The sequence below is a fragment of the Engraulis encrasicolus genome, chromosome 24 (assembly GCF_034702125.1).
Source record: "Engraulis encrasicolus isolate BLACKSEA-1 chromosome 24, IST_EnEncr_1.0, whole genome shotgun sequence".
NCBI lineage: Eukaryota > Metazoa > Chordata > Actinopteri > Clupeiformes > Engraulidae > Engraulis > Engraulis encrasicolus.
In genome coordinates, this window is record NC_085880.1 from 14271251 (window position 1) to 14282697 (window position 11447).

At 45.2% G+C, this 11447-nt stretch overlaps 1 protein-coding gene across 1 annotated transcript in view; it reads right to left on the reverse strand.

The window, feature by feature from the left end:
- The window catches only part of LOC134441214 (uncharacterized), a 42215-nt gene extending 30804 nt beyond the window's left edge, over positions 1–11411 (reverse strand). The window contains exons 1-8 of the mRNA XM_063191409.1: positions 10315–11411; positions 7235–7334; positions 5255–6147; positions 4116–4744; positions 3937–3979; positions 3292–3426; positions 2130–2237; positions 1122–1340 (exon numbers count right to left, since the gene is read on the reverse strand). Of these exons, the coding sequence (XP_063047479.1) occupies positions 1122–1340; positions 2130–2237; positions 3292–3426; positions 3937–3979; positions 4116–4744; positions 5255–6147; positions 7235–7334; positions 10315–11133 (2946 nt within the window). The 5' untranslated portion in view covers positions 11134–11411. The remainder of the gene's footprint in view (positions 1–1121; positions 1341–2129; positions 2238–3291; positions 3427–3936; positions 3980–4115; positions 4745–5254; positions 6148–7234; positions 7335–10314) is intronic.
- Between the last annotated feature and the right edge of the window lie 36 nt (positions 11412–11447).

Consider the following 11447-nt stretch of genomic DNA (forward strand, 5'->3'; position numbering starts at 1 on the left):
TGCGTGGGTGCACTGGCAAAGCAATTGTTGTTCTCCCCAGAACAAAACTCCTCCACAAGTAGGCTAGTGGACAATAATTGGGGAAAATGTATTATACAAAGGGTATGAGCTAACATTGTGTGACAGGAGCCTGACCATTCTAAAATGGGGGCATAACTTGTTTCACGGGCAAAGAAGGAACAGGACGGGTCAGGATATCATAAATGGCAGTTATAGAATTTTCGGTTAACCGCCGGTTAATGAGGCTCGGTAGTCGGTTAAGATTTTTAGAAATTTCCGCCGTCCCTAATTCTGACATTACAATTGGTTGTGCCGGCTGTCGCTGAACCCCGGCATCATAGGTCATTACTTATAATATTTGCTGAAGTTTAACTACAAACTGTTGCTAGTGACGCGGAAATAATCTCTTGTTACCCAAATGGCTTTCATCTCTGTTGTCGCCAGCTTCTCTACACAAAGTCACTTCGATCTGTCTCTTTTTTTTGTCTCTTCAGTGTGTTTGCAAGGTAAGACAGTTTATTGAATCAACTCAGAGATCCTACTGAAAACTCAAAAGCTCATAGTCGAAAACATTTGTGTGCTCCGTCTTCAAGACCTTGGGTGAGCGTAAAATAATAGTTTTAAAACAATCATTTTCTCGCTAAAGAAAATGTTCTCAATTCACAATGATGTACATCTGACATTCAATCAATCATCTCCGATTGCACCATTCATCTCCGAGTGCAGTTAGCACGTCTCGCAATCAAATTGAAATAATTTGAATTACGTTTTACGAATTATGTTTCATAATCATAACGTCACCATAATATCACTCGCATATTTACTATCCCACAATAACGTCCCTTTACATATGATGCAAAAACAAACACTTAACTATATAAAGTGTGCAACTGTTTGCATACAATTAAGTGTTAACATTGCATTACATTTATCTGACACTTTATTTATTCAAAATAACATGGGCATTTAACTAGAGGGTATTGGATACAGTCCTTGAAACAATGCAGGGTTAGATGCCTTGCTCAACACTTAAGCATTACGTGCATAACTATTTTGAGTACACTTGAAACGGTTAAGTACATTTGACTACATTATCTGCCACACTGTGATGTGAGACTCACCATGACTCGTTTCTCGTTGGTGACGCGGAAGGTGTCGGGCACCTGCGGCCGTACGTTGACGGCCCTCATGGTCTTGGTGACAATGCTCGTGACCACCTGGAATTTCACGAGGTCGCCGGTTACCAGGGTAACAGAGCAGTCGCCCTCGCCAAAAGGCAGGTCCATGGGAACGCCACAGATGGAGGTCTCCAGTCGCAGTTGCTTGTTCTTGTTCTTCAGCTGGACACAGATACAGCACACAAACTCATTCGTTTTGCATCTCCTTTTTAAAATGTGTTTTTATTGGGCTTTTCGCGCTTTTATTTTGATGGTGAGGACGTGGTAGGAAAGAAGTGGAGAGAGAGAGATGGGGTTTGGCCATGAATACACTTTAATCCAGAATTCCAACAATAGTTATTTGATCGAACGCCTGATGACAGTTATTTGGCCATTCGCATACGATTTCCTATGTTCTAATCCCGAACTGGTCATTGCATTTCGCTAAATTATGAATCATTCTGTTGAAGAAAAAACAATTGAACTTATCACTAGAAAAGTAATGTGACACCATCCGATAACTATCATTAGTCATCCTTAACCTTACACAGCATTGACACTTCCCTACACTTACTTAAGATATTATGAAGGTAGGGTCACTCCAGGTTTTTAAATAATGTTTGGCCGACTCACAATCACCTTTTGGCCCACTATCGCCGCATCAGACATAAACTGCTATGGTAATATGGCACAGGCAGCTAGTCGGTAAGCACACTAATTCTGAAAGAGATCTCTGCAATGCTATGGCTATTCTTTGATGAGGACATGTCGGTAGGATTATTTCTTCTAACTACGTTATAGCGTTGATTTTTGGGTACATCTATAAACTTCAAAATGACACTATTGTCCCTATAACCGTTAATATGCTTCAAAATACGCTGGAAGGGCCGGAACCTGTTCACGCTTGTCACCCATAGCAACCCAGTAAGCTGCCGTGTATTGCTCTGTATAACCTTAGAATCTATGACTCACCGGTGCGTTCTTGATGCTCTTGGTGACGACGCCCACAAACTCCTCGTGGTGCAGCTGTTCTGTTCCTCCGGCTGGTACGCTCACGTCCGTCGCACACTCCTCCTCACCCTGCACCCAAACAGGACACAGCATGTAAATAACAAGACCCGCAACTGATATACACCCGTAACAGTAAACAACATGCTGCACAACCAAGTCTCCAATATACCACAATTTCGAATATAAGATGCTACCAAAAATGTTTTATACGCTTAGGCCGCACTTCTATATAAGCCGCAGATGTCCACATAGTAACATGGGATATTTACAAAACAATAGCTCTGGAGCCAACTCTGTTCACTTTGAGCTTGCGATATGTTGCACCCATTAGCTGCATTGTGGGGCGTTTAAAACATGCAGAGTTCAAGATATGAGACCGGAAGACCGGAAACTACAGGTATCCCAGAAACATGGAAGTAACAGTTAGGCTAATCCCACTGACCTCCGTTTTTACACAAAGATGGCACGAAATGATACAAGATGTGAAGAGAGTACGGCTGTATAGAACTTACAGTACATTCAAAATGAAAAGCTGCAGATCAATACTTGAATAACAAGTCAGGTAGAAATGTTGATTGCCTAAAGACCTGCAAGCAGAGGTGCTTTCTCTACTCAAACGTTTTATAAACAAAAAAATTGGCATCAGTGCTGAGAAACAACAAAAAAAACCTCAAAGCAACACATAAGTTGATTGAAAAACTAAGAAAAAAAGATTGCATTGAATAGAGAACCATATTGCAGTAAAAATCGTGTCGATGATTGTACAATAATCACACTGTAATGAAACTTTGATTATCAGAAAAGCATCAATTCCCAGCTTTGAATGCTACACGCCCTCATGACACAAAGAAACATCCAACAGAACATCTTTATACATGCACCAATACACAATATTCTCATACAAAGGTGTATACAGATGCTTAATTGTAACAAAAAATGATGCTTATGATGGCTATATTTTTAAACCCTTTGAACATTTAACACTTTTATAACCAACTTGCACTTAATCATCTGTCCTGTCTTGTTGTCTTTTGTCTATATGTTTTTGCTTGTGTCTTGCTGCACAATCAATTGTTGAAAGTTCAACAACCGTAAAGGAACGAAACCTCCAGGACATACGTACCTCTTCCTTGTAGATGGTAAAATGCACTCGGACTCCAGGGATCAGGTTGCCGCACACGCCCACAAAAGAGCTGAGTTTGAATTTGTACTGCTCCTTGTCCTCGTCGCGCTCAATAATGCCCACATCTTCCTTCTCCTGATAGAGACACACTTATGAGCCATGGGCAACAGGTGGGAAATACTTACTAACACCAACATGGTTTAATACTCACATTCTGAGCTATACTAACTCATATTAACAGGTGGTGCATACTGATTAACAGCAACATGTAATATGATATACTACACGTAGTAAGTGAACTTGCCTGAGCAGAAGCTACAGAGAATGTACTTAAATGCTACACTACATACAGTCTCTTCCTACTTTTTAGTATTGCATGCATATTATGCTACAGTATACAGATGCATTATGCGATACTCAAATGCCCCCAACCCAAAGAATGCTATTACACGAAACCCAAAAGACTCAACCCAGTATACTAAGTTTATTTAGCCAAACCGATTCTATAGAAAGTCTGAAAAGTGTACTCGCCCAAAGAGATTCTATAGTATGTGTACTCAACCCAATACATGCTAACGGAAGTATGGCAAGCTAAGTGTGTGTATGCACGCACAGTGGATGACTGTTTAATACGTATATACTCACCCCAGTAGTTGTGATGAGCCCTGACTGACGTCCGGCGTGAGGTCTGGAAAATAAGATAGTGATAGTCACCGATTGTTGTGTGTGTTTGGTAACGGCATGTCTGTGATAAGTGTGTGTGTGTGTGTGTGTGTGTGTGTGTGCGTGTGTCCGTGTGTGTGTGTGTGTGTGTGTAGGCTTACTTGGAAGGAAATATGGGGGCAGGTCTGGGCCTCTTGGGTAGCATGAAGCGGTTCATTGTGGTCTTCTTTGCTGTTGCTGCTGGTTTTGCTGCTGCTGCTGGCTTTGCAACTGCGGCTGCTGGCTTCAGGGGGTCAGTGGGCTTCTTCTGCGCTCCAGCACCAGCAGCCTGGTCAGCTGCCGCCTTGCCCTGGGACTCTGCTGCCTTCTCTTGGGACTCTGATGCCTTCTCTTGGGACGCTGCTGCCTTCTCTTCAGACTCTGCCGTCTTCTCTTGGGACTCTGCCGTCTTCTCTTCGGACGCTGCCGTCTTCTCTTGGGACGCTGCCGTCTTCTCTTGGGACGCTGCCGTCTTCTCTTGGGACGCTGCCGTCTTCTCTTCAGACTCTGCCGTCTTCTCTTCAGACTCTGCCGTCTTCTCTTGGGACGCTGCCGTCTTCTCTTCGGACTCTGTCGTGGGCTTGTCCTGGGTGTCAGCTGCAGCAGCATCTGAGGTGTCAGCAGCAGCAGCAGTCTGGTCTTGGGGTGCAGTGCCGTCGTCTACTGCTGGTGCAGCAGTGATGTCCATCTGGCTGTCTTCAGGGCTGTTGCTTATCTCCATCTCCACACCGTCGTCTGCCTTCTCTGCCTCCTGGGAGAAACAAAAACAGAAACACACAATCAATCATCACATGTACACGCAAACAACACTTTTTATATACACAAACACACACACAATCACGTCAATTGGATATACAGCTGCAGAAAAAATTGAGACACCACTTCAAATCAAAAGTTGTTTCATTCTATATAAACTACTGACTTTTTTAAGGTCTGGAAAGACTGCATCTTTTAATTTACCATTTAGACCATTTGTAATTTTCTGGTGTGTTTCAACTCCAGATAAATCCTTTAATACAAACGCTTTGTGTCAAGCTATGTGTGTACCGTAGTTCAGGAAACAAAGGGGAACATGTCAGCTTCATAAACTAGACCAACAGCACTGAAAAAATGTTTTTTTTATGTTAGAGTCTGGTTTGGAGGACAGGAACATGCACCAAACCCTACTCACCACTTCACCAACAGGTGATAACACAGCCCTGACCAACACATATCTCGCACACACAATGTATCTGTCCTGACTCCTGACAGATGTCTCTACCTTGATGACGGGGGTGCTGGCCTCTGAAATGGCTGTTTCCGCGCTGGTCTCCATGGAAGAGTCGGTTGGTGCGGTTGCTGTAGTAACCTCCGTGGCAGAGTCGGAGGGTGCTGCTGTTTGAGTGGAATCCGTGGTGGCCTCAGATGGGGAGGTCGTGGTGTCCTTGGCAGAGTCAGCCGTCGTGTCGGTTGCTGTGATTGTTTCCGTGGTCTCCATGGCAGAGTCAGTTGCTGTGCCAGTGTCCATGGCAGAGGCATCCGTTGAGGCATTTGCATCCCTGGACGTCTCATCGGAGACGGCGACTCCGCTGGTGGTTGCCGGCGTGGAGGCGTCCGTGACTGAGCTGGTTGCCGAGGTGGCGGCCTTGGTTGCCGTGGCATCAGAGGCGGTCGCTGTGGTGACGGACCCTGACGACGATGTCACCGCTGGCGGCGTCGGTTTCTCTTTCTTCTCTTTCTTGATCTTCTTGACCTTCTTCTTCTTCATGTCCAGCGGCTGGTCTGCCAGGTAGAGGGCGGCGGCACTCGGGGGCGCAGGCAGCGGGGTGATGCCCAGGGTCAGGCCCACCTCGTTCAGCTCGGCCAGGCGCTTGGCCACCGCCGCCATCTGGTTCTGCACGATGGTCAGCCGCGTCTCGGACATCTCCATGCGGATGCGCATGGCCGTCACCAGAGGGTTGAACGGAACCTCCTCGCCACCCTCTTTCTTCTCCGCCTCCTCTCCCTCTTTCTTCTCCTCTCCCTCTCCCTCTTTCTTCTCCTCTCCCTCTCCCTCTTTCTTCTCCTCTCCACCATCCTCCTCTTTCTTTGCCTCCTCCTCTCCTTCCTTGTTCTCCTTCTCCTCTGCTTTCTTCATCTTCTTCAGACGCTTCTTTTCCTTCTTCAGCAGGACAGCTGTGAGAAAACGCGCACACACACACACACACACACACACACAAGCGCACGCACACACACATAGTGAGAGGTAGGGAGGAGACCAAGATGGCTCAAATTAATATGTTAATATGAATATGTGGTAATGTGAGACACAATGACAGTGAATGCCTGCAGATGTCAAAAGAATGAAAGAGTTTTGTGTTGTGTACTGTCTGAGTGGTTTATACAGCTGCATTTTGCAGCTGACCAACAACTGATTGACCATACTGTTAAGTTTTATAATGCAACTTTTGCCAGTCCTGTGTTCCAATCAATTGGGCCCTGGAATGTGGCATGTTTACGGTTACTTTGCTGATATCTGGAGAGCTCAGAGCGAGAGCCTCTGCTGTTGAAGGCCATTGTGCCAGGGCACAGTGTGCTCGCGCCTAACTTTCCAGATAGCAGACACTTCTAGGCTGTGTGTTATCCTTAGCGATAGGTGCTTTTATGCTTTGTCACTACTGGAGACATGGAGACGACATCTTCCTTAACTAAGATCATACTTGCATACGTGTAACCTGCTGACATGAGGAAGACGGTATAAAAACCGTTGCCACCATTTTGTCAGTTGTCGATCGATTTGCCTGTCATTCTCCAGAGATATGCTGCCTAGATAGTGAGACGCTGTGAGACTTTGTCTCATTTTTATTTCTTTTTAACCTTTTTATTCTCTTCCTACTTTTACTTCTTTTATTTTCTTCTTATTCTTTTTGTAATCTCACTTTTTCTATAATAAATTGTATCCTGATCGATCCTTTTAACTAAGAAGTCGAGACTTATTTTTATTATTGCAAGTGAGTCAACTAAAACACAACGCAGAGTATTCAGCCTTCAATTTTTGTTGGAGAAGAGAATTTCGGAACACCTCCAAAATCTAACAGAACCTCAAATGTGCTATAGTAATTTGTTGGATCCCCATTCCCTGTGGCAATGCAGGTATTTTTCCTGGGGTCACCCCATCAACAATTGCAAACAGAATGATAATATAGTCCACACATGGGTAAGTAAAGGTGAGGGGTAGCTTTTTGTTTGAGTGTGTGTGCGTGTGCGTGTGCGTGTGCGTTACCAAGCTGTTGGCGTTGTGAGTTGACCTCTTTGGTGACAGCAATCTCCTTCTGTCGATGTATCTCTCTCTGCTTCACCAGCTTGTCTCTCTCCTTCAAGACCTGCAGGGGACACAAAACAAGCAGCTATTGAATACATGCATACAGTACAAAACATCACGATAAACACATCAACAGTTACACCGCAGCTAAACATCACAACAGCACAGTTGATTCAGTGTTTTGCATTCACACACTTGTTCAAACGCCAGCTTTGACTGAGGGCTGCTGCCATGCACAAGATGGTCATGTCTGGGGTTCAGAGAGAAGGTGCCAACACACACACACACACACACACACACACACACACACACACACACACACACACACACACACACACACACACACACACACACACTACAGGGGGTTGAAGGAGGATATAATCAGTACTCTCAATTTGTGCATGCATACAGTAAGTGCTTTTTACTCTACTTCCATATAGCAACTGAGCATGTGTGTAACATATTCAATAGTGCTCTTGTGTCACACCACATGCATTCAGTGCAGCGTCTCACAGTCATCTCATGTCTGCCCGGGGTAGGACATAGCTGTACATACTGATTGCATGTAAAAAGTAACCAGTGTTTCCCATACATTGAGGAAACTATGGCGGCCCGCCATAGTTTAAATTTGGCCGCCATAGTTTACGAAAATGTAAAAAAAAAAAAAAAAAAAAAAAAAAAACTTTTTTTTTTTTTTTTTTTTTTAACGATATCCGTTTTTGTTAAAAACGATTTGAATTACGATTTTGAATTTCCTTCGCATTTTCCTCCTGGAGTAAATACATCCTATAGACTCTGTATTGGTTAGATAAGTAGTCCCACGGTAACACAGAATGAGGGGAAAGCATTAGGAAGTGACCGTAAGGGTATTACAGTTGATTCATGTGTGCACACGTGTAACATCGGGTGAGAAACAGAACATGTGCGCAACGATGCGTTATGACACGCCGATATGCGAGGATCTTCGTCCAAATCGCTAGTCGCATGCATCATAGCTGCGTTTACATCGCGTGCCGCGTGTAAGGGAAATGTTAGTTGTTGACATGTATGGAATTCACTTCAATTTGTGCTGTTTCTTGCTTCAGTTGTGGACAAAACGATTGGCCAAACTCACAATAGAAAGCCTTTGCTGTGCTACTGTCCCAGAGAGCTGAAAAAAAAACCTTCATAGAAGAAGTCACACTTAACAGGGGTGTTAACCAATCCAATGAGTTCTCTCATTGCTCTCTCTCTCTCTCTCTCTCCCTCTCTCTCATCTCTCTCTCTCTCTCTCTCTCTCTCTCTCTCTCTCTCTCTCTCTCTCTCTCTCTCTCATAGTAGCCTACTATTTACCCATAACAAATGTGAATTTCTGAGCCCTTTTTAATTTGTAGCCTATACCACTGAAGGCATGATAATGCTTCATCATATTTTAGAAATAGGGCCTATGTGCCTTTTATATACCAAATGTTTATCATTTTGAAATTGTTTCAGTTGTTTATCTCTGCATACTATCAGTGCTGCATTGCTTTGTAAAGATAGGCTATTCAACACACTTTAAAAACACACTGAAAAGATACGGCCGTAGTAGCCTACTGAAAACATTTTGTTCATAATAATGGTGATTAATAAATGGTGGTCTTAAATTTTCATACTGACATCCTTGAATTTGACTTGGTAGATCACGGCAGACCATCAACTTCAAAAGTAGATCTTGGTTAAAGGTTGGGCACCCCTTGCCTGGTTAACACCAGACCTAATCACAAGTGAGATTAGGTCTGGGGAGTTGCCTATTGTAAATTCCGTATGGGGCCGCAATACTTGGCTATTATGACACACTGCCCTGCTCTCTGATTGGGCAGAGAAACTGTTAAGGTCGGAATGCTTGGCCATTATGACACAGATCCCATGATCTTGTACGTTATGAGTCATCCTCGCCATACTGTCTTTCAGATCGAAACGATTGTGTAGAACTAAAGGCAGTATGGGAGTTCCCAGGCTAGGGCACCCCTGCTATAGAGAGAACCACAAGTGCTTGGAAGACAGGGATCAAAAGCCTAGTCAAGTTGTTGTAGTTTACTTGGGTTTGGGAGCAATATAAAAAACCTTCAGAGAAGGGACAGTTGGGATGAGTTTACTAACACTCCCTAGGCTTTGTTTTACAGTTGTAATGAGTTTGGTGACAGACCTTCATTGACACAGCAGAGGAGACATCGGGCTGCATATAGAAATTAATGTGTAATGAATGTGAATATAGACATAAATGTGTAATAGTTGTTCAGCCCAGTTGTTCCAGGGAGGAATTTGGAAAAAACTGGCCCTGTGACCAGCACCCCTCATGTAGAATGTGTACGTCTACAGATATGTGTGGGGGGAAAGGCATAGCCTACCCTCTAAGACCCTTTTTGTCTATGCGTTAACAATTTCACAGTGCTCTTAAATTCTTATCTCTGCTCCTATTTTGTTTTATTATTGTTTCCCAGACCCCTGCACGAGGGACGAATGAAACTGTGTTGTAAACAGAAATTATTCACTGTACTGCATTTTTTGACAATGACAATGTACTACTATTATATAAGTCATGGGTAAAATCTTATGTAGCCTTATTTCTCAAAATATAAATGGCTGAAATATAGGCCCAGGCCTACAGTTTCTCCATGCGCCAATGTCATACTGTAGTCATTGTTTTGCCGTTTTGCATTTACGCTGCAAGAATACACACCCCCCCCCCCACACACACAAAAAAAAAGGCCCGTGTGAGAAGACCCCCCCCCCCCCCCCCACCCCCCCGGACAAAATAAACCCCGGCTGCCCCCATAGTTTCCAAAATTTCTGTGGGAAACACTGGTAACTCATGGCATCTGTAGCGGCAACACACAATGCATGAGTCTTCCAGTCACCTGCAAATGGTTAAAGTACAGCCAGTATCCTGTTTCCATAATATCCATTTACAGGGGATAAGTAAGGCACTCATTACTAATGTGTAAAGGCAATATATTCACCTCTACAAGGTGGCAATAGAACATGCGTAAAAAAATGCATGGAAATTCTAAAATCCTTACCTCTTTGACGTTGAGGCCTTTGACATCAGGCAAGGGAGGCGGAGGCATGTGTCCGTAGTACGGGTCCAGAGGTCGGTAATAGTGGGGGTCCAGGGGCACGTAGGGGGGCGGGTGACCGTAGTCGTGGATGGGGGGTGGCGGCACGCTGGTGTCTATCGTGGGTGGTACCACTGTGGGTGGCAACACTGGGGGTGGAATCACTGGGGGTGGCATGACTGTAGGTGGCATGACTGTGGGTGGCATCACCGGGGGTGGCATCACCGGTGGAGGGAACTCGGGGGGCATTACCGGTGGAGGGAACTCGGGGGGCATCACCGGTGGGGGAATCCCCGGTGGAAGGGGCATGCCGGTGTCATACTCAGGCGGAGGGGGTAGGTGTCTACCCGGTGGGTGCCCGTAATGAGGATCCATAGGAGGAGGGCCGTATTCGTCCATGGGAGGACGAGGACGACCGTATTCATCCAGGGGAGGATAGTCATGGGGTAAGGGAGGCCGGTCATACTCCGGAGGGTAATGCCTACCGGGATAAGGTGGGGCATCCATATCGTAGGGGTGGCGAGGAGGTCCGCGTGGTCCGTATGGGTCATCATAAGGGCCGTAGGGTCCCCTCGGATCCATATCTGGGTGCATAGGCCAAGGCTCAGGTCCATAGGGATGTGGTGGTCGGTCCATAGGCCCCCACGGACCACCACGCATGTAATGTGGGTCGGGCGGGCCGTCGTGGAAAGGTGGCTCCATCCATGGTGGGGGATAGTCGTCTGGATGGGGACCGTAACGGGGATCATAAGGTGGCCCCCGTGGAGGACCTCGTGACATCATGTTGAGTGTTTTGCTTCTCGGTATACGAAAAAAATATAGCTAATAAGTAGCTGCTAGTTTTCCAGGCTAGCTCAACCACAACACGGCTAATGTAGCTAGCAACTGTGGCTCTGGCGGTTTCCTCGTTCAGCGTTACATCACATCAGAGGTGTCTTTCTCGAAAGTTTTAAAGTACATAACTTCGTGAAAGTGTCTGTTAAAACGAATCCATGGCATTCGTAGATTCCAGATGCTTTTGCAGACCAAAGTCTGCAAGCCGCTTAATGGTCAAAGATGGTGGCGATGTCAAGCAGTAAGATTACTTCCGCAGCTGG